The sequence below is a fragment of the Neofelis nebulosa genome, chromosome 18 (genome assembly GCF_028018385.1).
Source record: "Neofelis nebulosa isolate mNeoNeb1 chromosome 18, mNeoNeb1.pri, whole genome shotgun sequence".
NCBI lineage: Eukaryota > Metazoa > Chordata > Mammalia > Carnivora > Felidae > Neofelis > Neofelis nebulosa.
The window spans coordinates 2,062,365-2,087,489 of NC_080799.1; the positions used below are offsets into that span (position 1 = coordinate 2,062,365).

The 25,125-nt window shown below is 65.8% G+C and overlaps 1 protein-coding gene and 1 long non-coding RNA gene across 4 annotated transcripts; one reads left to right on the forward strand and one right to left on the reverse strand.

Annotated features, from left to right (window-relative positions):
- Positions 1-16,782: 16,782 nt before the first annotated feature.
- On the forward strand, positions 16,783-23,560 carry AMZ1 (archaelysin family metallopeptidase 1). 2 transcript variants are annotated; one of them, XM_058711905.1, is made up of 6 exons: positions 16,783-17,086; positions 18,171-18,338; positions 20,215-20,343; positions 20,600-20,769; positions 21,179-21,355; positions 22,876-23,560. In XM_058711905.1, exons 1-6 carry the CDS (start codon positions 16,783-16,785, stop codon positions 23,407-23,409), a joined length of 1,482 nt encoding a protein of 493 aa, XP_058567888.1. In that variant the 3' UTR covers positions 23,410-23,560. The 2 variants fall into 2 exon arrangements, with proteins under 2 accessions (XP_058567888.1, XP_058567889.1); XM_058711906.1 differs by lacking the exon at positions 20,600-20,769 and having other exon boundaries at positions 22,876-23,144.
- LOC131501589 (uncharacterized) lies at positions 23,109-24,568 on the reverse strand. 2 transcript variants are annotated; one of them, XR_009256838.1, is made up of 3 exons: positions 24,446-24,568; positions 23,630-23,932; positions 23,109-23,220 (listed from the first exon to the last, which is right to left on the reverse strand). It is a non-coding gene; the product is annotated as an uncharacterized LOC131501589 (long non-coding RNA). The 2 variants fall into 2 exon arrangements; XR_009256837.1 differs by lacking the exon at positions 23,109-23,220 and adding an exon at positions 23,276-23,387.
- Positions 24,569-25,125: the final 557 nt, after the last annotated feature.

Below are 25,125 nucleotides of genomic sequence, written 5' to 3' on the forward strand. Positions count from 1 at the left end.
AAGGCCGGCCCTGGCTCACCTTCCTGCTGCCACCACAGGCCAAGAGAACAGGCAGAAGCCCACACCTCCCTCGGGCCTGAGACCAGAACTGGCATGGTGTCACATCTGTCACCTTTTCTCTTTTTCTTTTGAGACACAGAGTGAGCACGAGCAGGGGAGGGGCAGAGGGAGATCCCCAAGCAGACTCCTCGCCCAGCGCGGAGCCCCCCCACGGGGCTCGATCCCACAACCATGACATCATGACCTGGGCTGAAATTAAGGGTCGGACGCTTAGCCAACTGAGCCCCCCAGGCGCCTCACTTGTGCCACCTCCTGTTGGCCAACGCAAGTCATGAGACAGGCTCAGATTCGAGGATGGGCTCCAGGCTTCGCCTCTTGACAGGAGATTCTACAAAGCGCACGGGTGGTTCGGAGGGGGGTGGGGAATTGGGGTTTGCAGTTGCTCTTCCACAGAGGGGGCCCCAGAACACTTGCCCTGTGGGGCCAGGCTCCGGGAGGGTGGGAGGCTGGGCCTTGGTGCCCAGGGAGCTACTGAGCTGCCTAGGATGGGCCTTCGGCCGGCCAGTGGGGACGACGGTCCGGTCTCAGGACACGGCCCGCGAGCCCTTGGTGAGCCAGGCCCCTGCCTGAGGCAGCCAGCGTGGAAGGTTTGTTGAATGACTGAACGCCCTAAGTCAGCTCTGGTAGCACGTTCCAAGAGGAAGTCCCGAACCTCCTCCTCAGGGCGCAAGCCCCACTCGGGACGGAGGCTCACGGGAGCACACCCTCCGTGCCTGCCTGGAGCCCGAGGGCGGAGACCTCGAGCCTCGTCCCCTCCATGGAGACTGTCTTCGCTGCACTTGTCTGTTCCCGGCAGAGCCGGGATGTGTCGCCATGGAAACTGCTTGGCAAACACGCCGGCAGGCAGAGGCGGCCAACAGCAGCCCGGGCGCCTGTTGCAGCGAGGGTGGCGGGGATGGCAGGAGCGAGCACGCACGCCTGGCTCTGTGTGTGTGACCCGTGAGTGGCGGGGGGGAGCGAGGGCTCCGGGCAGCGGGCGGGGAGGGCCCTGGGCCCCGGCGGGCACCGTGCGTGTGTGCGAATGGAGGCGGGCGTGTCCACGTGGGGGTGCTCGGGGTACTAGGCACGGGCGGGGTGTGTGCAGGGACGGGGTTTCCACACTGCCATGTGGTGCGTGGCATCACAGCCACCCCGTCCGGGCGCTCGCTAGGAGCTGAACATCGCGCTGGACACTGACGGGAGCGAGACAGAGGTGGCCGCAGCTCCCCAGCCCGTAGCGTCTTTCCGGGTGGAAGACAGCCGCTGCCCAGGTGAGTGCGCGTGAGGAGGGCTTGTGCGGAGAAGTAGTTGTTGGGTGTGAGAGCTAAGTGCGGAGCAGGTGTCTCCCAGCAGACGGGGGCGCAAGGGGGGCAGACGGGGGCGCAAGGGGGTGCGGACAGGGGCGGGCGGGGGCGGGCGGGGGCGGGCAGTGGAAGGCACTGGAGCCGGGAGCGGGAGGAAAGGAGGCAGGCAGGAGCAGGTGCAGAGGACAGCCGGGATGGCGGCCAGAGCTCGTGCCCTGCATGGGGTGGGGGCTCCAGCCGCACTGGGGGAACCCTGTCGAGGGGTGCAGTGTGCCTTCTAGGCAAAGGGACGCCAGAGGTAGAAGGAGGGTGTGTGTCTGGGACAGACAGGCCAGGGGTGGGCTGGCAGCTGCTGAGTGTGGCACAGGGTGGGCGAAGTGGCCCACGGCCTCACAGGCTGCAGGGGGAAGGCTGGGCTTTAAGAACAAGGGGGGTCCTTGAAAAGCTTCTGTGGGGCGCATGGCTTCATCCGGCTCTGGGTGTGTGACTGGGAAGAGGCCACAGGGCGGCTGGGTGCTCGCCTAAAGGTGAGGTGACCGCGGCCCTGGGGCTGCCGCACCAGGAATCCCCCCCCGCCCGGTATACGCTCCGTTCTCTGCACTGGGACGGGCCAAATGCCACGGCTCCTTGGGCCTCCAGCTCCTGCGGGCTCCCGCACCCTCCAGGGTGGGCTGGGTGTGCAGCCCACCCGGCGGACCCGCCTAGAAGACCCCAGCTGAGGTGGAGCTTCCCGGACACCTCGAGCAGCCCGCACCCCACCCTCAGCCGCCTGTGGGCTCTGGGGCTGGGTTGCAGGTGTGGATGCAGCAGGGGTGCCCCAGCCTAGGAAGCAGGGAGGGCCCTGCAGTGTAACCGCCTCGGCCCACAGCCCTCCCTGCTCGGCGGCGGGAGAGGCAGACCTGATGGGTCAGGAAGGCCCTGTGACAACGGCTCACTGCGTCCCCCGAGGCTTAGTCGTGCCAGGCTAATTCTGGCCCCGCCTGGGACTCTCCCCCAGCCACCTTCCCAGACTGACCCCATCCTCTTGTGCCTCCTTGGAGAAGCTTCTGGACCATGGGTTCCGAGGACTCGAACCGGCCACAAAGCCGGGACCCCTCAGGTAGGCCTCCCACAGGCCTGCCCAGAGCCGCCCACACACCTGGGGTCTGCCCCCACTGGACTCTGGGCCTCCCCGGGTCCCCCCCCATAGGGCAAGCGGGGCCAGGCACACACCCGACAGTAGGGTGCAGGAAGGGCCGGCAGATCCTCTCTGGGAGTGAGGACGTCCCAGATCCTGATGGTGTGGCCTCGGCGGGCCCCCTGGCGAATCACCAAACCCTAAACCTTTGGGATACCGTGTCCGCCAAAGATGAGTGGTCCACGAGCGTGGGCTGCCTTGGGGTCTCCGGAGCGCCGTCAGCCCTCGTGACCACCCGAACTTGGACATCCGGAGGGAAGCAGCCCCTCTGTCCGGAGCCACCCACTGTCATGGCTAAGCACGGGGCAGGCTCGGTCCCAGAACCACCCCTGCCCCGCCGCCCTGCTCTGGGCCCCCGAGAGTGGGCTGTGCCTGCCACTGCTGGGGTCCGGGTGAGGGGCTGTGGCTACCTGGAGCCCAGGTGGGCTACCTCCAGAGTCTGCATGTTGCCAGGGCACATGGGCTGCTTCCCCAGGAGAGGGCGTGCGTGCTGTCTGGTCCCCTGACCTCACAAGACCAGGAGAGGAGGGGGGTGTGCCAGAGAGAGACAAGACACAGGGCGGTCCTCCCGGGCTCCTGGGACCCCCATTCGTGGGGAGGGGCCCCTGCCCCCAGCAGCAGAGGCAGGGCCCTCGGTGGGGGGGGGTGGGGGGGGTGGGCGGTGACTGAGCTGAGCCCCTCCCCTGGGCCCCAGCCAGACCAGCTGTTCTCTGGGGTGAATACTGATCAGGAGCGCAGAGGGCGGACCCTTCTGGCAACCCAGCCTTACTCTGCCCTGCCCCCCATCCTGCCTCTCATGCCAGGGTCTTCTGTGCCCTCCATGCCCAAGAGGGCCCTCAGACAGCCCCGGACAGGAGATGAGGGGATGGGGGTCCCTGGGCACGCAGCGCCAGCCGGTACAGGGTGGGCGTCCAGTCAGGCGGTCCCAGGTTCTCGCTTTCCCCCCATCCCTTCGGCGAGACACAGAGCAGCTCCAGGAGCATCATTGAGACAGGAGGCCTGGGGAAACTGAGGCACGGGCAGGGAGCCCTGCGCCCCAGGGGAGGCCTTGAATGTATGTCCCTAGCCAAATCGAGCAGCCCCCACTGCCTGGGCCTGGGCTCAGGCCTCCCACCTGGACGTCACCTGCCTCCCCCTACTGCTCCCAGGTGACCTAGTAAGAGATGCGAGAGCCCCTGCCTGGGCCATTGGCCCCCTCGCCTTTGTTACAAGGGCCTTGACCACCCCCCACCCCCCCCACATAACCCTGCTTCCCCTCTTGAGCCCTTGACCCCCGCCCGTTCTGCCTTCCAGGTCTGTGTTCACACCGTCCCTCTGGCTGGCAGGACCCGCTTCTCTGCCCCGGGTCCCCTTGTCCATGCCACGTGTGGCCCCTCCCTCCATCCTGTCTCCCCTGGTCTGCTGCCAGTGGACAGAAGGAGAGCACAGAGAGGCCTAGCATCCTGTCCCCGTGGCCCAGCACGGGGCACACAGCAGGTGTCTGAGCATCTGCTGAATGAATGTTGTAAGGGCCTCCCGAGTGCTGAGAAGTACCGTGTAGCTTTTGAATGCTGACAAGCAACCCCAGGAAACGCGGGAGGCACGGGGGTTCGAGAACAGCAGCGATTGAGTCTCCCAACTCTGGAGGCCAGAAATCCGAATCAAAGTGCCACAGGACCATGCTCTCTCCAGAGGCTCTAGGGGAGGGTCCTTCTGGCCTCTTCCAGCTCCTGGTGGCCACACCTGCCGTCTCAACTTCCGAGGTCACCTGGCCTCCTCCTGTGTCTTCTACTCTTCTCCCACTTATAAGGACACGCGCCAATGGATTTAGGGCCACTCGGATCCAGGATGATCTCATCTTGAGGCTTTTTACCTTAATTACATCTTCAAAGACCTTTATTCCCAATAAGGTCCCATCCTGAGGCCGCAGGTGGGCCGCTATTCAAGTCACTCCCAGGAAACATGTGCGGTGAGGTGAGGGAGCGTCCCCAGACCACACAGCTGTTACCCCAGATCTGCCCAGGCCGGAGGACGGCAGTGAGCACGGAGGTGGGGACGGTACCCTTTGACCGTCTGGCTGAAAAGACAGGGGACCCCACGTCAGTGTCCATTTCTAGAATTGGCTCTAACGAGGTGACTTCACAGGAGAGGTCTGGACTCCGAGACGAATGTGTCCCAGCGTGCAGGGGTGGGGCGGTGGCCCGAAGCGTCAGCCGGCCCGGGGCTGGATGTCATCAGGCTGCCTCTGTGTTCTGGGGGGCCCGGCACTCGGTACCCCCCGCCCCACGCGGAGTGAGGATCCTTCTGAATGAGCTGGTCCTCCCTCACCCGGATTTCCAGTTGGCCGCACTCACTGGGCAGCTGGAAGGAGGCAGTATCCTAGTCCGGCTGCCCGGCCGAGGGGCGGCTGGGGCGGCGGGTATCCAGGGGGCGTTCCTCAGGTCCCCGGTTCTCTGAGCACCCCCACCCCCCACCCCCAGTGAGAATCGCAAATGCCCGCGGCTCCGCGTGTCAGAGTGCAGCGCCGTGAGCCAGGATCTATTGGTAGAGGTTTGTGCTGAGGGGGAGAAAATGGGATGTCTGTGCGGCAAAGATGTACGGAAATGAGATTAGCACAGATTATATGTAAACTAGCAAGGAAACCGGGGGAGAAGACAGAACGTCCCAAAGCAGGTGAATCACCCACGAATCAAAACACAACACAGAGAAGGTGGGGACGCGCTTTCTGGCTGTTGGTGGGGAGGTGCCACGTGACACAGCCGCCCGCAGGACAGAACGTGGGGTGTGAGCCCCCAAACGTACCTGGAGGATGTCTGACCTCTCTTTGGCGGCTGGATGACAGGGTTTTCTGTTTTTCTCGATCTCCTACAATGGACAGTTGTTGCCACGTCATCTCTTAAGGTTTAGAGGGAAAATTCCCTTGCTTTGTTGGGGACCACGATGACACATCCCTCAGCCATCCGTGGGGGCACTTGCTTCTCCGGAACGAGGCCGGGCAGACAGGGGTGGGCGGGCGGCCTGGGAGGCTGTTGGCCCAGAGCAGAGGCGACACTTGGCTCAAAGGGGCCCCTTATCATAAAGGTTTCCAGAGGGGAAAAGGGCAGCTTGGGGACAAATTGGGGCCGGAACAATAATGCTGGCCTTCAGACAGGGGCTCCTCTCTGCCCTAGGAACCTCTCTCGCCTCGTGGGCGCGGCCGGGGCCGGGGCCACAGCTGGCTCTGGGCAGGTGGCTGTGGGGACCCAGCAGGAGCCGTCATGACCTAGACTCGGGAGAAAAGGTGGCCCTTACTCAGGGAGCCCTTCCCTCCCTCTGGCCGGCTCCCCTTGCCCACCAGGCCCAGACGGGACCCTTGGGGAGGGGACAGAGACCTCACGGCAGCGGTCAGCTGGGCAGGCCTCCACGGACGAGCGCCTCTCCTCCCAAAAGTGTGGTGCGGAAGCTTCTCCCCCAACCGGAGGGGCCAGGAGGCAGGAGAGTGACCTCTGGGAGCCTGGGGTGCCTGTTCCCCACCTGTTCACTGTGCCTTCTGGGTCCTAACCCAGAGCCCGGTGCGGGGTCAGGACTCAGAATAGAGGCTGGCTGGCTCCCACAGATGGGAGCAAGGATTGTGCTGCTTGCCCAGTTTACCCTGCGTGGAGAGCTCCCCATGATGCTCCCCGTGGTTCCCCCCGTAGTTCCCCCTGGGCAGCTCCCCGTGGAGCTCCCCATGGTGCTTCCCGCGGATCCCCGGGGGGGCCAGCCCACAAATGGGCACACGACCACACTCAGGTCTGGGAAGTCAGTGCACTGCAGGAGGGAGGCCTGATAACCCGGGGCTGGGGGGCTGGGGCTAGGCAGCCAGTGGTGGGGTCCTGGCACACCAGCTGTGTGGGGGCTCAGGAGGCCCCGACGCCAGAAGGGAACCTCCTGTGGGCCTCTCCCAGACCCCATTCTAGAACATTCTCCTGCACTCCTCAGCTACCGCCGTCGCCTGTTTCTCCCGTCACACCACATATCCTGAGAGAACAGTAGCCTCCCTCCCGTCCGCCCGCCTGCCAGTTACCCCTCGACACTCACCATGTGACTTTGCCGGCTACTCTATAGGACAGCTTCGTCCCCAGGAGACCCCAGAAACCTCCTGAAAGCCCAGTCCGAAGGCCTCCTCCCCATCCTGCCCCTTCCGCATGCCCTTCCTCTCCGGGCCACCACAGTGCTGCCCTGCCCCTCCACAGTGCCTCCCTGGCCCTTCCCGGACACGTGGCGGGGGTGCCCAGCTCACAGCGGCACTGAGGGTTGGGGTGCTGGGGTCCAGGTGCTCTCTGTCGGGAGGCCACGCCAGGTGACTGGGAGGGGACCAGGTGGCTCTGGCCAGAACAAGGCCCAGTTCCCTTGGGGGTGGGCAGCCTGGGAAGCTTCCGTGGTACACGCCCCCGTTCTGGGGCTATCTTAGGGCACCCAGCCCGACACTTCCTGGCCCGGCGGCCTGAGAGCAGCTGAGGGTCGACCCAGTAACATGGCCCCCAAAACACGGGTCGTGTCGGTGCCAACGGCATCCGGAGGCAACTTCCAGCCCCGGCTCAGAGGTGGTGGGGACACGTCTGAGGGAACGAGTGACCTCAGCTGGACACTAACGAGAGAGCCCGAGAAGGTGACACCCTCTCATTTGACCGCACGATGTGTGTTTCCATCCAGGAAATACGGACACCTGCTGTTTTCCAAGCACTGTTTTCAGGCGCCAGGGACAGAGCCATCAGGTCCCTGCACACGGGTTTATGACACACGATGAGGGAAGGGCAAGGGAACCGGGGTTCAGCCTCCCACAGTCGTGTGATGCAAGTCGGGCGAGGAGGGGAGAGCGTGAGGGGTCCCTGCATGGGGGAGGGTCAGCTCTCTAGGGCCACCCGAGCAGCAGAGCGGGTGGGGGGCCATGTGGGGGAGAACGTTCCAGATGAGAAAACAGAGGCTCAGGAGGAAGCAGCACCACAGTGACCATGCCAGGCGGCATCTGTTGCCACGTGAATATGATCTGGTGCGTCTTTGGAGCCACACGGACTTCAGTTTCTGTCTTGGGGACCACTTCCGGGCTCCCGAGCCTCCGTTTTCCCATCTGTAGGATGGGACGACAGTACTTCCTTCCCCCCTGGGTTGGCATAAGCATTACATGAGGTGACCGCACAATCCAGCCCCTGGTCTAGCACCTGAGGGCCCACGCCCCCAGGTGGACGTTCAGCGTGTCTCGTCCCCCGCAGGGGCTGCACATGCGGAGGTTCAAATGACCGTCCCAGTGGCCCCATCCGACCAGCACTCTGCAGGTGACATAACCCCCACGCCCTGCCCTATGCAGACCGGGTCCCTGGCCTCTCCGTCCTGCAGGTGAGGAGAGAGTTCGGTCCGGCAGCCCCAGCAGGGAATCCAGACGTTTGACCACTGGCTCTGTGTTCGGGTGGCCGCCAGTCCTGCACACGGTCCTTACACCTCGCTGGCCTTTTTGGAAGTCTTTATTACAGAATCCTCCAGACAGGACCCATCCTCCGTCAAAGCTCTTGGGGGGCGGATGGTGGAAGTCTCCTAAGGCCCACTCAGGGCCGGCCCTGCCGCGTGTCCAGACCATGCCCCCTTCTGCACCCGAGTCCCGGGGCTGGGCTTGGAAGGGGAGCTGTGTCGGGGGTGCAGGAAAGGCTACGGAGCCTGTGACCTGAGCTGTATTCTCTATCAGGAGTGGGGACAACTTGGGGCGCCTGGGTGGCTCGGTCGGTTAACCGTCCGAATTCGGCTCAGGTCATGATCTCGCGGTTTGTGAGTTCAAGCCCCGCGTCGGGCTCTGTGCTGACAGCTCAGAGCCTGGAGCCTGCTTCGGATCCTGTGTCCCCCGCCCCCCCGCCATCCGTCCGTCTCCCCGCTGCACTCTCTCTGTTTCAAAAATAAACATTAAGAAAATTAAAAAAAAAAAAAAAAGGAGTGGGGACCACTCAGGACAGGGACCTGTGCCACTTTGGGTCCCCATGCTGAGCTACAGAAGAGAAGGCAGACGAAACCGTTAGCAGTGGCCCGAGAAGTGTGCCGAAAAAGTGCAGAGGCCGGCGAGCCCCGCCTGCCGCGTCTCCTGAAGGCTTCTCTGCAGCCCAGCAGGGTGACGGGGCTCTGGGGAGGCCCGGCGAGGCTGGGGCAAGGACGATCCGGCGACGGCTGAGGGACCTCTCCTCCAGCTTCGCGGGGGCCGCCTGCCCGGTGGGGACGGCCCGTGGCCGTGGCCTCCCGGGAGCTGCGCGCTGCAAACCAGTTCCCCGGGGAGGACGCGTGGCGACTGCTCGGGACCACAGCGCCGAGGATGCCGTTCTCCCGGGGAGCAGCGGGGCCCCCGCCGCCCTCCCTTTCGTCTCCCTTTCGTCTCCCGGGGCGCCGGCCACCCGCATTCTCCCGGGACTCGAGGGATCCCAGCGCTCCCACTCCCGACCGAGCGCCCTGAGCCGGGAGCCGGGCGCCGGGGCCCGGCCGCTCGGGGTTGACGCGAGCCCGGCTCTGCCGCCTGGGCCAGTCGCCTCCCCTGCCCACGCCTCGGTTTTCCGTCCATAAAATGGGCGCAAAAAGAAGCGTTACCTGTCAGGCTCGTGAAGAGGTCGGCAAGAGAGAATAAAGGCCGAGCATCCAGGGAACCGCTCCCCCGCCCAGAACAGTCCTGAAGACTCGTTAGGTCCCTCCAGGCGGACCTGCCACGTGAAGGGGAAGCTCCTGGGGCCGCGGCGACGGAAGTGGCCTGCCCGAGAGCGCCGGCCGCCCCACCTGGGCCCCACCTGGGCCCCACCTGGCCCCGCCGCCTCACCTCCCTCACCTGTGCCGCTCCTCCCCCGCCGCCCCCGGGTGTTTCTGGGAGCGCGGGCGTCCCACGCGTGCTCGGCAGAACTCGGCGGCAGGTCGGTGGCCGTGCCCGGGAGTCGTTCGCCGCTGCCAGCCTCCCGCCCCCTGGTGGCCCCCGCGGAGGGTAAGACGGCGGCGAGGCGGTGGGGGGGGGGGGCGGCGGGTGCGTGTGTGGTGCCCGCGGCGGGAGCGGCTTCCTCCCGGCCCGGCCCGGCCCCCGGTCCCACCTCGGTCCCGGCCCCCGTGCTGACGTCATGCTGGGACCTCCTTGATTTTCGTGGCCCACGACAAGTGCCCACGCTGCCCTCGGCCGGCTGCGTGCGCCGGCTCCCGAGGGCGCGGGGCTGCGAGGTAGGGGGGCGGCGCTTAGGGGGCACGGAGGCGCGGTGGGGAGGCCGGGACGCGGGGACCGGGAGGGGACCGCCGTGCCGGGTGGCCGGGAGCCCAGGGTGCAGTGTCGGGTGGGAATGCCCCGGCCGCGCTGCGGCGCCGGTCGGGTCGCGCAAGCCCGGAGGACGCCGTGGTGGCGGGCGCGCTCCCGCTCGGCAGGGGTCCCCCGGGCCAGGAGCGGGGGTGTGGGCGCAGCGCTCCCGGAGGGCCTGGTGCAGGTCGTACTCCGTGCTCCGCGCCAGCCCCGCAGAGGGGACGCCCTGCCGCGCAGCGGGTCTGGGGACGGAAGGGGCCGGGAGACCCTTCCCGGCCTTCCGCGCCCCGCGGCAGGGTGGCCCGGACTCTGGGCCGCCGGCCGTCACCGTTGCAAGCAAACACGCAACAGGAAGGCGGGGTCGAGGGTGGAAAGGGAGCGCGCCGGCCCGGAGAACCTCCCCTCCTCCGGGAGGACCGCGCTCCTGCTCCTCGGGCGGGGCGGGGCTGGTGGAGAAGGAGGCTGGCCGGCTGCGCACACCCGGGAAACGAGGCGGCGCGTTCAGAGGAGAGAAGGGGGGAGCGGAGGGTTACTTAGAGACGCCAAAGTTAAGCGTGAGGCCCGGATCCGGGCGGGGGGCGGGGGCGGGGCCCCCGCCTGCCTGGGTCACGCGAAGGGAAGGGGGTCTGGAGTCCAAGTTAGGGCCCCCCGGCGAGGGCCAATGTAACAGGAAGCCGGGCGCAGACACAGCTCCCCCCCTCCCGCCCCCCCCCACCCCGTCTAAGCCCTGCTCCCCCCCCCCCCAAACCCAAGCCTTCTGAGAAGCGGGAGCCGACCCCTGACACGTGTCTCTGCGGGCCGCTCCGCCTGCACTGAAGGTTGGGGCCCGCAGCTCGTGCAGCTGCCGGAGGTTTTGCAAAGCGCCCTCAGAATGACAAGAATCAGAGCGTGCTTTCTTGCCCGGAGACGGGGCTTCTGTCCAGGCAGACGCGGGAGCGGGTGCCGGGACCCTGGGGTTGGGCAGCCTGCCCTCCCTCCCCGGCCGTGAGCCTGCCCTTCCCGCTGGCAGACCTACCCCCCCACCCGCGGGAGGAATTGGCTTGTACCAGGCCCTTTCCCAGCCTCTGGGCGACACTGACGCCAGGCGAGGGGGTCATTGGGCGCCCCGGTGGTGGGGGAAGCGGCCTGAAAGGTGGGGCAAGGCCTCAGTGCTAACAGCCTTTGGGAGGGAACGGGTCCCACCCTGTGTCTACGGTCCCACCCCCCTCTGCTTCGGGAACTGTCGGTGCCTAAGAGTTCGGGCTGCATCTTGAGGGCTGGCTTTGAACCCGGAGCTGGCCGCCCTCCAGCCGCGTGGCCCCATCGGACACCTCACAGGCCAGTGCGGCTCGGATGGGACCCTGTGGGGGAGGGAGGGGCTTCCCCCAGGGACCCAGGAAGGTGGATGCGGCCACACGGGGGTCTCGAGAGGAAATGCTGTCTGGGCAGACATGTGTCTGCGTCCGGGCCCCGCAGAGACTTAAACACCCTCGCACCCCAGCTGGAGCCGGGTCGGGCCGGGCCGGTGTGGCCCTGTCTCCCGGGCTCTTTGGGCCCCGGGTGGCTGCTGGGCCAGGGGCCCTGCTCAGGGCAGGGCACGTGGGGCTCCGCTGACTGCCACTGGACCCGTATCCCCCGTGGGTGCTCTGAGCACCACGGTGGGTGTGACGTGTCTCAGGCAGGAGGAATCAGAGAAAACTGGTTCTCAAAGTGTATCCTGGGGCCCTATGGGGAACCCATGAGGTTAAGATTGTTCTCACAACAACACTGTTGACCTGTGATTTGCTGTTTCCTCGAGTAGGTGGCTTTTCCAGAGACCACATGATGGTGTGGGTGTGTGTAGGGGCGTGTGGGGGTAGGGTGGGGTGGGCTGTTGGTGTGTGTGGGAGGGGGGTTGGGGGTATGGGGTGTGAGGGTTTGTACTGGGGTGTGTGTGTGTTGGGTGTGTGGGGGGTTGTATGGGAGGGTATGGGGGGAGTAGGGGTGTAGGTTGGGGATTTGTACTGGGGGTGTGGTGTGTGTGCGTGGGGGGTGTAGGGGTGTGGGGGGTTGTATGGGAGGGTGTGGGTGTGGGGGGGGTGTAGGGGTGGGGGGTGGGTGTAGGGGGGTTGTATGGGAGGGTGTGGGGGGAGTAGGGGTGTAGGTTGGGGATTTGTACTGGGGGTGTGGTGTGTGTGTGTGGGGGGTGTAGGGGTGTGGGGGGTTGTATGGGAGGGTGTGGGTGTGGGGGGGGTGTAGGGGTGTGGGGTGGGTGTAGGGGGGTTGTATGGGAGGGTGTGTGTGGGGGGGTGTGCGGGGGTTTTACGGGAGTGTGGGTGTGGGGGGTTTGTCCCTAGGTAGTGGTGTGGTGTGTGTGTGGGGGGATGTAGGGGTGTGGCGGGTGTATGGAGGAGTTTTTTGGGAGGATGTGGGTTTGTGGGGGGGGTGTAGGGGTATGGGGGTTTGTATTGGAGGGTGTGGGGGGTGTAGGCGTGTGGGGGGTGGTATGGGGGGGTTGTATGGGAGGGTGTGTGGGGGTGTGTTGGCGTGTGTTTGTGGGGGGTTTGTCCCTGGATAGTGGTGTGATGTGTGTGTGTGGGGATGTAGGGGTGTGGAGGGTGGTATGGGGGGTTTTTACGGGAGGGTGTGGGTGCGGGGGGGTGTAGGGGTGTTGGGGGTGGGTGTGGGGTGGTTGTATGGGAGGGTGTGTGTGGGGGGGTGTGGGGGGTGGGTGTGTGGGGGTGTTACGGGAGGGTTTGGGTGCGGGGGGGTGTATGGGTGTGGGGGGGTTGTATGGGAGGGTGTGTGGGGGGGTTTACGGGAGGGTGTGTTTGTGGGGGGTGTAGGGGTGTGGGTGTGGGGGTTTGTTATGGGGTTGTGTTGTGGGTGGGGGCATAGGGGTGTGGGTGTGGGTGTGGAGGGTTGTATGGGGGGCAGGATTCTGTCCCCGTGTCGCACGCGTCTGAGCTTTAACTTCAGGCCTGGGGCGCCTTGAGAGCTGTGCCGACGTGAGCGAAACCTCCCGTGGTCCCTGCCACTCTTCCGGTGCAGGGGCTGCAGGGGTGAGACACGGGCTGCGCCCCGGGCCCCTCCAGCCTCCTTGGGAAACAGCGGCCGTGTGTCCCGGGCCTCTGGCCCCCGGGGCCCTCGTGTGCCGCGTGACTGGGTTCTCTTGGGATGGCGAGGGGAGCCCGAGGTTCCCGGTCCCACGTGGGAAGGAGCGGCAGGGCCCTGGAATTTCTGGCACAGAGAGGCGGGCTGGGGGCGTGTCGGCTCGAGGCCCTGAGGAGTCGACGGGTGACACGGTGACACGGGAGCGACGCTGCTGGAGGCCCCTTTGAGGGCGGAGGAGGCCCTGTGGATGAGGCCCAGAGCGAGGGGCGGTGTACCCGAGGTCAGGAGCGCCTCCTCTGAGTCCGTGTAGCTGTGTGTCCCTGGGCAGGTGGCTTCCCCTCTCTGAGGCTGTGTCCTTGGCTTCTGGGCCGGCAGCCGTGGATTCAGACGAGGTGTTGGGTCAAAAGCGATCTTGGGTTTGCGGGACTGAGGCGCTGGGGGGCAGGGGAGCGAGCGTGGGGGGCGGGTGTTGACCGGGGCCGGTGGGGGCTACCCGTGAAGGCCGTGACACAGACCTTCCCGCGTGTCCCGAACCCGTTTCTAGGCAGCTCTCAGCCTGGTGAGCCCGATGTGGCTGGGCCGCTCAGGGGACCGTCTGGGGGTGGCTGCTGGCGGGAAAGCCTCTTGCTCAAGCTGGGGGCGCCGCACGCGGGTCTGGGAGAGCCGAGGGCGCAGACGCAGAGCCACGGGAGCCCCGCCCAGAAACAGGCCGCGAGGTGCCCACGGGGTCAGGTGCTCAGGGCGGCAGCCGGGCGGGACCCGGCGGTTCTCCTCCTCCCGCTACGTGCAGCCGTGCTCTGGGTGAGGCGGGCAGCTGCCGCCAGGCCCGCCGTGCCGGGGAGGACACTGTGGCACGACGGGGTGGAAGGGCAGAGGGCCAAGTTCATCGCGGAGCCCGGGCTGGCATTGAGGGCGCTCCCTAGTCAAGGTTCCCTGAATGGCTCTCTGCCCCCGGGGGCCTGGACCGCCAGGAGCTCACAGCCCGCTCTGAAGGCTGGACGCCTGGCCCCTGGGACGAGACGGGTGGTACGCACACGGGCCCCCCGGCCCCCCCTCGGGATGAGGCCAGAGTTGTAGACACAGCCTTCCCTGTGCTGCGTGATGTGGCCGGTCTTCCCGCCCCCACTCCCGCCGTGCTGTCTCCTCACTGCCCCTGAAGCCACCCACGGGTCCTTTGCACCTGCTTCTCTGCTTGGGACACTCCCCCCAGACCTTCCAGGCTGCTCGGACCTCACCATGTCAGGGTTAGGGTTAGGGTTAGGATTAGGATTAGCCTTTTCTTCCAGGCCCTTGATCCCCTTCTCACACTGTGTAGACAGTATGTACTTTTATTTTTATTGCCTCTTATTGTCTGTTACACATTTCTAGAATCGAAGCTCCCTAAGGTCAGAGACCTGTGCCTGTTTAGTCCAGGGGGGTCGGCCAAGCACCACGGATGAGCAGGCGCTCGGGGACTGCCGAGGGAACGAGGGAGCCAAGGACAGAAGGAACTTGCCGGTGTATGTGCCCCTCCCGGGCTCCATTCGGAAGTGCAGATGTTCTCTCCTGGGTTCCTGTGGTGCACAGGGTCTGTCCCACACACAGGTCCTCCACACGTTTTCTGGCCTCTTGGAGAACCTGCCCCCCTCCCACCATGGCCCCGTCCCCCAGCCAAGAGTTGGCCCATGGGTTTGCATCGGATGTTTTTTCCCCCTACAGCCCAGGCCCCATTCTTCATCCTGGTGCAAACTCCCGGTGTTGCCCTGGAGTCTGGCGGTGCGGACTGGGGCCTGGACAGGGGCTCCTGAGAAGCGGGGCTCCGCGTGATGGGGACCGGGCCCAGAGCCCGACGTGAGGCTCGATCCCACGACCCCGGGACCACGACCTGAGCGCAAATCGAGAGTCAGACGCTCAACCGAATGAGCGACCCAGGCGCCCCCACCTTTGGTGGTTTTTATTTGCTGCTGACTAGTTAGAACGTCAGCGGCTGTTGGGGTTGTAAGTTGTCATGACCTTTCTGGAAAGCGGGTGGGCGGTGCAGATCGGGACCCCCTTAACCACCCCCACGTGGTATCTTTTCTTCTGGGCATCTGTCCTGGGGAAAGAGAAACTCAGACTTTGGTAGGAAGATGTTCATCATGGTGTTTTTGGGAAGCCGTTAAAAACGGCATTTTTACAATAGAATGTGTAAGGATTTGGGAAGATGCTGGTAATATACTAAGTCTGGAGGAGGTAGGATTGCACCGCACCGGCAGCTTAGATTCGTGAGAAGGATCTGCAGAAAGGAAAACCTAGAGCTCTCTGCGGGCATTCAGGCCCAGCCCCCACCCTCCCTCTTAACTCTGGGGAATATATCTGTGTATACATCCGCCTATGTGTACGTAATTTCCTCTGGAAAAACTCGATATAATTTTCCAGAGGAAAACGTATGGATGACGGAATTTGGATGCATGTATATGTACGTGCGCATGTATATTTAAATTTTTTTTTTAACGTTTATTTATTTTTGAGACAGAGAGAGACAGAGCATGAACGGGGGAGGGTCAGAGAGAGAGGGAGACACAGAATCGGAAGCAGGCTCCAGGCTCTGAGCCGTCAGCCCAGAGCCCGACGCGGGGCTCGAACTCACAGACCATGAGATCGTGACCTGAGCTGAAGTCGGCCGCTCAACCGACTGAGCCACTCAGGCGCCCCTGCGCATGTATATTTACACGGATGCACACACGCACACGTATGTGTCCGTGTGAGCGCTCGGAACTTTCACGTTTCAACTTGGGGTCAGCTGCAGGGAGTGTGGCTCAGGTCCTCACTCTGCCCGCCGTGCTGTGTTTGCAGCTAGGACCCCCACCCCGTGGCAGGGCCGGTCTCTCCTCGCCCCGCCCCACCCCCACCCCACCCCCACCCCGAAGAGCAGGCTTCTGGTTCGCCTTGTTCTCTGTTACTTGTGTGCCTTTTCTCCGGCTTCTGGCTTCTTTCCTCGTGACCTCCCTGCTCTACTCATCTGCCAGTGGCGGCCTAGCTTTTGGGGTGCGTATGGTGACGGAGGGGGCGTCGTCTCTGAGGGGCACGGACCTCGTAGTCTTCCCTGTAATGCGGAAGGAAAACTCCACTTTGTGAACTGACGTTGTCCCGTTCTCTGGACCCGTCTGTCCTCCCCCCCTCCCCCCCCCCCCCCCCCCCCCGCCCCAGGCGTGTCCTCTCCCGCCAGTCTGTCCCAGCCCTCAAAGCGCTCTTTGTGGCACGGTCACATCTCCCTATTTATAGCCTTCTGTGGTTGGCACGTGTGCTGGGAACCTTCTGGATCTGGGGGCTGCCTGTCTCCCACGTGCTCTCGCCTGCTTCCAGCTGGCCTGGCGAGTCAGGGGTCTGGTGCTCGTGCTCAGGCAGGCGGGGCCCCGCGAGGAGGGCTTATAGGTGGGACAAGGAGGCGCTGTGGGGCCCCTGGCGATGGGCTGCGCTTGGCCATCACAAAAGGACAGGAACAGCTGGTTGCCTTCTTGGGGGTGCCCCCTCGGGCTTTGCAGGGGCTCCCACAACAGTGGCATAGCTGTCCTTCCCGGGTGCCCCCTCCCGTCTGAGGGCGAGTCCGTGGGAGTGGGCACTGGGGCTCCATGGAAACAAGCTCCCCACTGGGGGTGGGGGAGTAGGACCCTTCCCTGAGCTGGGCGCTGGTGCCTGTGCAGCGGCCAGAGAAAATGTCCTTCTGCTCCTCCTGCCTCAGAGACCCGGCCCCTGTTCTCAGTGTGCGTGTCCCCCTCCCCAGGGCGCTGCCAGGCCTGGAGGCATCCGAGCCACCCCCTGCAGTCACCGAGGAGGCCCGACACCGGGAGGGGCCCTTGGCTCAGCGTCCGGCTGTGGGGAGCCTTCGGCGGTTCTGATCGGCCCGCAGGAAGGCTCCGGAAGAGATCGTGGCTGTCCCCCGTGGGGTTCATGGGCAACAGCAGGGGCTCCCCGGAGCGGCCGGGCCCGCCATGCTGCAGTGCAGGCCGGCCCAGGAGTTCAGCTTCGGCCCGCGGGCCCTGAAGGAGGCGCTGGTGTCCAGCGACCCGGCCCTGCGACGTCTCTACGCGGCTGCCTTCACCCCTGCGGAGAGGCTGTTCCTGGCCGAGGCCTACAACCCCCAGAGGACCCTCTTCTGCACGCTGCTCATCCACACGGCCTTCGACTGGCTCCTCAGCCGTCCCGAGGCCCCCGAGGACTTCCAGACCTTCCACGCCTCGCTGCCGCCCCGGAGGCAGAGCCCTGCCCGGAAGCACATCTACCTGCAGCCCATCGGTACGAGGTGGGGGGCCGCGTACCCTGGGGCGCCGGGCCCGCAGCGGGTGGGCATCGTGGAGCCAGCCGCGCCCGGCTGGGGAGCCGGAGTCTGAGTCTCGCACAAGGCAGGGTGTCTGGGCTCCGGGCCGGGCAGGGAGGCCCCCGCTGGGACCCGGCTCTCCGCCCGCCCAGCTCAGACACCGCTCCGGAAGCCAGGGGCCGTGGGGCCTTTGCGGCCGCGTCACCCCTCCCCCGTTGCGCATGGGGTGTGCCGCCCCAGGCGCTGCGCCGGGAGCCCTCCAGAGACTGCGTTCCTCCCAGCCCTGACCTGCCCCGGACGCCGAGCTGGCGATGGGCACAGGTGGGGTTTGAACTCAGGCCTAGTTGACCCCGAGGCCGTGCTGGGGAGGCCGGTCGGGCCTGGCGAGGGTAAGGGTTCTCCGAGAGGCCTGCTGGGCCAGGGCTGGGGCGGACGAGGGGCCTTGGCCGGCTGTCCGCGCGGCGAGGGCAGAGAGGGTGGCGCCTGGCTTTGCGGAGGACCACCAGGCCGGAGCAGAGCTGAGGGGGCCAGAGGCCTGCGGCCACCCTCGTTCTCCAACCCCTTGCGGCCCGTCCGCCGCCCCTGGCTCGAGCTGTGTCCGGCAAACAGCGCCCAAGCCGTCCGCTTGGTCGCGAGACCCTCACGAGCAGACGCGTGGGCGCTTGTTAATGTGCGTTTTGGGGCCTGAGGTGGCCTGGGGCTCTGCCTTTCCAGCCAGCTGCCCGCCCCGGGCTGTCCTCCTGCAGCAGTCTGGTGTGGCCTGCCCCGGGGGCGTCTCGCCCGCACGCCTCCCGTGTCCCGCTCTGCTCCTGCCATCCGGCCAGCCTCAGCCTCGGGGACTCTGGGCACCGGCCGGGCCCCCCCCCCCCCCCCCCCCCGCCCCTCCCTGAGGGGCTCCCCACCTTCCAGACCTCTCTCATCGGGGCGTTGCCCTTTCTTGCGGCTTTCTCCTTTCCGTGAAGGCGGGTCCACGGTGGCCTCCTGCGCCCGGTGGCCGCCGCGGCTGGCGGGGGGCGGGGCGCAGGTGGGGGCGGGGCGGCTGACGGGCCGTCCCGCCCCCAGATCTGAGCGAGGGCCCGGCGGGTGGCGCTCTGCTGGAGTACCTGCGCGACTGCACGGAGGCCTTCTTCCTGGGCTTGCAGGTCCGGTGCCTGCCCTCGGTGGCGGCCGCGTCCATACATTGCTCCTCACGTCCCAGCCAGGACTCCGACAGGCTCCAGCTCCACACGGGTGGGTGATGGGCGCGGGGGGGGGAGGGCGCGGGCCCTTTCCACGAGGCAGAAGGCGGGAGGAAGGAATCCTTGCCCCGTTTCTTTGCGGGGGGAGGACCTCTATTCCCCAGGCTTTTGAAGAGCAAGGCTAAAACCAGCCTCCTTCCCCGTCTGGAGGCCAGACGACCCTCCCAGCGTGCGCTGGAGACCCCAGGGCATGACGGGTGGGGGAGGCAAGCCCTTCTCGGGCGCCTGCCGCCTTGTAAGGCACCCCTCTAGACTTTTGTCCTGCACGTGTCCAGCCCCCACCAGCCCCCAGGTCACTGGCAGCTGGAGAGCGGCCGGGTCGCGGGGCACAGATGGGCCTTAGGCGCTCCGATGTGTGGGGCACCCGGACTCCGGTCGAGGGAGGCCCCAGGAGCGGACTGGGCACTTTGGATGGCGCTGGGGCTGGAGGGCCCCCGTGGCCCGGCCGTGGCGGGGAAACCCCTCCGGCCCCTCCTCCGGCCCCTCCTGCGGCCCCACGCAGGGCCCCCCTGCTCCCCCTCTGTGCCTTTTCTCTCCTTGGGCTGTGAAGCCCGTACATCGAGTTCCTAATTTTAGTTCTCCCCTTTCCATTTCTGCCGTTTCTGGTGGGTTCTTTCTCAAATCGGCAATATATATTTTTTTAACGTTTCTTATTTTTATTTTTTGAGAGAACAGGTGCGCACCAGTGGGGGAGGGGCAGAGAGAGGGGGACAGGGGATGTGAAGTGGGCTCTACACTGACAGGCTGCCCACGCCGAGCCCCACGCGGGGCTCGAACTCACGAACCGTGAGATCATGACCTGAGCCGACGTCAGGCGCTCAACCGAGGGAGCCACCCAGGTGCCCCCAGCAGTGTCACTTCTTAAAAATACCAGTTTCCCGCTAAGATTTAAGTTCAGTGTCGATAGCCACAAACACAGGTGCTTTTCGGTTCCGCCGTCTGGCGCGTGCTGGTGGCCTACTCGTGGTCTTTCCGTTCTTTCTGTCTTGGTATTTTTTTCTCCTTAGCTGGACATACTACTTGGAAGCTTAGTTTACCTCTTTGGAGATCTAGTGGCCTGGGGTGATGTGATTCGTGCTGGGTTCGTGACGGGGGCGGGGCTCTGCTTTCCCTCTGCCAGGCCCCTGTGGGTACAGGGACGGCTTTCCTGGGCGGTCCGTGGTCCTGGGGGCGGGGTCTGCCACCCTCCCTCATCTCTGAAGGGGCTCAGTCTCAGCTAGTCTGCTTCAGTTCTCTCCCTGGATCTAAGTTGTCATCAGGTTTCGGATTTTTTTTTTTTTAAATCCTGTTTACCGAGGCATAATTCACATGCACTGACATTCTCTGTTTTGCGTGTAATGGTCCCGTGAGCCTGGACGAGCACCCCCGTGACCCAGTTGCCATTGTCATCAGACGTAGAAGAGCTTGTTTTGCCTCCCAAGACGCGCTTGGTCCCCTGTGGCCAACTCCGCTCCCACCTTGGATGCTTTAAGAAGCCGTGTTTTGTATTTCACTCAGCTTATCTGGTTTATCTTCGGCGGGAGGGCTGGTCTCCATCCCCAGCGCGTGTGACAGGAGCTGCTGGCACTGAGGTTTCAGGGTTGACAGGGAGCTCTTGGCTGGGACAGGTGTCATTCTAACGGTAGCATGTCCCTTTCTGTGTCCCAGGCTGCAGGTTTGTCACTCTGAGACCCTCTACTGGCCATGGACCTTCCTGGCCCTGCCTTTGTCCCCTGCCTTCAGGACACTGTCCTGCTGCAGGCGTGGTCCCCGAGCCCCGTGTCTCTGTCCACCCACCACAGCACCTTCAGACCTCTCTGACCCTCTGCCTCTTCTTTCTGGGGACCCTCATGATTGCACTGAGCCCTGTGGCTCCTCTGTCCCCACAGACGGGATCCTGTCTTTCCTGAAGAGCAGCAAGCCGGGCGACGCGCTGTGTGTGCTGGGCCTCACGCTCTCTGACCTGTACCCCTGCGAGGCCTGGAGCTTCACGTTTGGCAAGTTCCTGCCGGGGCACGGTGAGCCCCCGCCCCGGCAGCCCCCGCCTCGGCCGAGCTTGCGGGGCCCGTCCCGGGGAAGCCGATGCGCGCACGCGGACGGAAACCGCTGCCCCCGAACGTGCGGCCGTGCCCTTCCTGCTCAGCCCTGGGCTGCTGCCGGGGGGCCGGCCTGCAGGAGCCGTGCGTCCTGAGGGGTGGGGGGTGGGGGTGGCTCTGCTCCTGCGCCCCCCGGGTGAGGTGACCCGCGAGCCTGTGTGTCTCCACCTCTCCCCAGAAGTGGGTGTTTGCAGCTTTGCCCGTTTCTCGGGGGAGCTCCTGCAGCCGGGGCCTGGCGCCTCGGAGGCAGCCCCGGTCCAGGCGGCAGCCGACGGCCCTGGGACACCAGTGCAGGACCCAGGCCAGACACTGTGCTTCAGCGCCCTGGGGCTGGCCCAGTGCTGCAAGGTGGGCGTGGAGGCCAGGGTGCGGGGGTCACCGCACAGGTGGAGGGAGGAAGTGGGCAGAAGCACTGGGGGCTCTGGCCAGTTCGGGGAATGTGCCAAGGATGTGCGATCAGACACGGGGGTGTGAGCAGGCAGCCGCTGAGTCCCCTGTCCCGCCCTCACCGGGACGACCCTGCTTTCCTGTAGAGAGCGTAGGAACAAAGGCCGAGCTGCCAAGACCTTCGCCTAAGGTCACTCGGCTGGGCAGCGGCAGAGATTTGAACCAGTGTCTGATGCCCCTGTGCCCTGTGCAGTCAGGACCGGGACGCGGAGGGCTGATGGACCGCTTCCCGGTGGCCTAGGCCCCTCTGGGGCTGCCTGGGGCGTCACAGGGATCGGCTGCGAGGTCAGTGGCGGGCCTTCCCCCGCAGGTCACCTGCCACGAGCTCTGTCACCTGCTGGGCCTGGGGAGCTGCCGCTGGCTGGGCTGCATCATGCAGGGGGCGCTCAGCCTGGAGGAGGCCCTGCGGCGGCCCCTGGACCTCTGTCCCATCTGTCTGCGGAAGCTGCAGCACGTCCTGGGCTTCAAGCTCATCGACAGGTACAAGGTGAGCGGTTCTGAGGGGGGGCCCCCGGGACAGGGACCGCAGCAGGCCAGCGCCTGGTCTGGGGGCCCGCGTGCACGGGAGTCCGAGAGCAGAGGATAGTTGGGTCCCGGGTGTGAGAGCCCCAGGGGGAGCAGACAGACCCGCGTGCCTGCCGGTAGGCACCTTCCTGCTCTGCTGGGCAGCGTGTGGCGCCTGAGCCTGGCCCGTGGTGCGCACCCAGCAACGGTGGCCGTGGCCGTCGGGGCGCAGCGGGGACAAGGGGTGGACCGCTCCTCTCAGGCAAGGATGGTAAATACCAGCTCTGAACGGTGGGTGGGTGCTGGGCGCGCCCACCCACGCCACCCCTGCGTCGGCCGGGCCGCCGGCTCCGGTGGTTGGGGTCCGCGCGGGAGGAGACCCGAGCGGGCCCGGCAGGGGGCGGCCGCGCTCCGGACTCGGTCCTGTCCTGCCCTGCCCTGCCGGGTTTGGGGCGAGCCGCGGGCGCTGCTGCCCTCTGCTGTCGGCTGGAGGAGCTGCCGGGGGCGCGGCGCGGGCCCTGTGGGCGGAGCTTCCGCGGCGGGAAGCCTGCTCGGCAGACTCCAACTTGATTCTGAGTTCAGCCTCCAGAGGCCGGCGGTGTTTATCAAGGCCTCTCCACCGAAGAGCTTTGGCTTAATTTGAAAACCAAAGTTTTAAGCCAGAAGCTGTTTGCGGTTCTGGGAAAAACCCCGGCTGGCGGGGGAGGGGGGTGCAAACGCTCCCGGGAGGTGGTGGTGGTGGGGGGGGGGGTGCTTCTTGGCTAGGCAGCCCCTGGACGGGGAGGGCCTGCTTGTGTCACAGGCTCCCAGGGGTGCTGCGGCTCGGGGACCCCGTTTTGGAGGACCCCCCAAGCTGCCCCCAGGAAGTGGCCTGCCCGCCTGGAGCGGGGAGCCCACAGGCAGCCCCGCTGAGGGTCCTCACGGCGGTGGGGTGGGGCGAGTGTGCTGCCGGGGCGGCGACGGCCAGGCGAAGGGAGACTCGGCTCTGGCGGTAGCTGGGCGCTCGGCACACGCGTCCTTCCGGGGCTCGGTCTTTGGGCACAACCTTCCGCCCCGGAGCTGCTGTGCCTCTGGGTGGCGCCTCCCCTGCGAGTTGGTGGAGGAGGACGGGGCCGCGGGGACAGCTCCTGGGACTCTCTGGGAGGTGACCTGGGGGTGGGAGAGGGGCCAGCCGGGAGCGCTCTGTGCCGGTGCACGCCTGCTGGGGACAGAGGCGTGGTCCCTAGTGGTGGTGTCTCCCGTCCTAGTACACGGCCGGGGGGGGGGGGGGGGGGCGCATCCGCCAGCGCGGAAGCCAGGGTACAACGAAGTAGAAACGGACACGGTGAGGAGTTTTGGGTATTTATTGGTGTGAAGGCAGCCTGAGGTCAAGTGCACACTCGGTAGAATTTAACTGCTCCGGAGCTGGCCCCACACGGCGCCTGGCGGGCGCGGGGGCCGGCAGCGCGTGGACGAGGTAAGGGACGGGGCCCAGGACACCCAGCCCGTGTCTCTCCCTCACAGAGACTTTACGCCTGGACTCGAGCCGGGTCGCGGCCCGACGTGGATGCAGGGGCGCCGTCCGCCTCGGACGAGACTCCGCCCTGCAGCGCCGACTCGGGCCTGAGCTGCGACAGCGGGTCGGAGCCCCTGACCCCTGACACGTGGAGCCACACCTTGTCCGCGGGCCCCGAGCCGGAGCCCGAGGAGGGGCTGGGCTCCCCGGCCGTCCCGCACAGCCCGCCTGGGTGCGGCCCCGCCGTCGACGCCATCAGGGAGCACGGACGGTGGCTGGAGCGCTGCATCCGGGCCCTGGAGCGGGAGGTGACGGAGGAAGAGCTGGCGCAGGTGGACGGCGCCGTGGAGGCCCTGGCGGGGTGGGAGATGTTCACGGGGCGGCTCCCGGCCCCCAGGCAGGACCCGCCCTGCGGCCGAGACGGCGCGGGGCTGCGCCGGGTCCTGGGCGACACGTTCTCCTCCCTGAGGAGGAAGCTGAGCGCGCGCAAGCCGTCCAAGGCGGGCTCGTCCCCCGGCCGCTGGCGGGAGGAGGGGAATTAGACGGGGGCCCACAGCCCGGCACTGTCGGCCGGGCGGAGAATATCGCGTGGGGCCCTGCGTCCTGCCCCCTCACCCCGGCCCCTGCGGAGGGTCCTCCGGCCCAGCCTGGACGGCGGCTGGCGGCTTCCTGGGGCCCAACCCCTGTGCCCATCTCTCCCCCCCCCCCCCCCCCCCCCCGGCCCCGCCAGTCACCCCCAGAGTGGGGCCTTCTCACACTCACGGCTTTCCTGTCCTCAGGCCTTCACGCTGTGTCCCCGACACCACCTCTGCCTGCTGTCACCCTTGGTGTTCTGACACAAGGGGCCTGTGGTGTTGACAACTCGTTCTAACAAGTGTTGAGGCCATGGGGGGCCGGCTGCCCGGGGGGTCAACTGTCCCTGTTTACTTCTGTCAAACTTTGCTTCCCGCATCTGAAATCCTTCCGTGTGCTCCCATGTTGGCCTGTGCCGGCTTCACTAGCAGGGGGCCCCTGGGGCTGCGGGGAGAGAAACCTCTGGTTGCAACAGCCGAGGAGCATGGTCACCTGGAAGGAGGCAAGCAAGGGGGTGGCTAACAAAAACTGTGTAAAAAATGAAACACAATGCAGGTTGCAGAGTAATCGCTCCCCCCCCCCCACCCTGCCCCAAGCAACCAGGGTGGAAGGTTCCTCGTAATTGGACACCAGGCTAGGCTGTGGGATCCCAGACCCCAAAAGGCCCAGCATAGATATGGCCCCAGGCCTTGGTTGTGGCTTCTGGGAGGCATCGCTGGGACCTGGAGGGAACTGACGGAAAGCAGGGAGAAGACGAACAGCCAGGTGGGCAGAGGGGGGCCCAGGACTTGAGGGAGACCAGTCCGGGGCTGTTGCTGTGAGCACGCCCCCCCCAACTTTAGTGCCTTAAAGCCCCAACCCTGTGCTTAGAGCTCAGGACTTTGCAGTGGGGACAGAGCCTGGGGGAAGGCAGGTCCCTGGGCCTGGCTGCGGGGTCTGCCGGGAGGCCCCCAGAGCATCACCCTCACTGTACCCCAGCTCCTGGGGAGGGGCCCTGGGTCGTACCTTTGAAGGGTGGTGGCAAGGTCCGGAAGACCATGGGGGATGGGATCACCTTCTCCGCGTATGACCTAGCTTCCCGTTCCCTTCCGTCTTCTGCCAAAGGTCTGTCTCCAGACCGATGGACGCAGGGGCTCAGCATGTGCCATGGGGGTGACGGCTGTGGGCGGGAACGTGGGAAGAATAAAACTTGGAGGCACCGAGACCAGAGCTTCCTTCCTACATCAAGTACCACTGCAGCGGGGGGTGGAGAGCAGTTGGGGACGGTCCCCAGGGGAGGCGGCTCTGGCGGAGGTCGTAATGAACGCCATCTGCTCGGGCGGAGTTGCAGGTCACGAGCCCTGGCGCAGCCGCGCACCTCACCCGAGCTGACCCGCAGGAGCTACACATCAGGCTTCTGAGAAGGCAGGGCCTGGGCTGTTTTTTGTTGTTTCTTTTAAATAAACACATAAAGTGGACTGTACTGCCTGGAAGGTCCGTATCAGTCCCAGGTCCCCGTGAGTCCCCAACATCCCCGCAGGCCCAGGCCAAGAGCGAGAAAGGAGCTAAAAATACTCTGGGGTCACGACATCATCTGCATTGTGGTTCCTGTGTGAGACGGGGCCAGGAACGCTTCCCGCACCTTCCGAAGCAGCATTAACATATCAAAACTTCTAATGAAGCTGGAGGAAAGGCCTGGCCGTTTC

Excerpts from the sequence above, each read along its gene's own strand:
- AMZ1 (XM_058711905.1), top strand. The coding sequence starts at position 16,783 with ATGCTGCAGTGCAGGCCGGCCCAGGAGTTCAGCTTCGGCCCGCGGGCC. Across the intron at positions 17,087-18,170 it reads CATCTACCTGCAGCCCATCG|ATCTGAGCGAGGGCCCGGCG; the intron begins GTACGAGGTGGG and ends TCCCGCCCCCAG. Across the intron at positions 20,344-20,599 it reads CAAGTTCCTGCCGGGGCACG|AAGTGGGTGTTTGCAGCTTT; the intron begins GTGAGCCCCCGC and ends ACCTCTCCCCAG.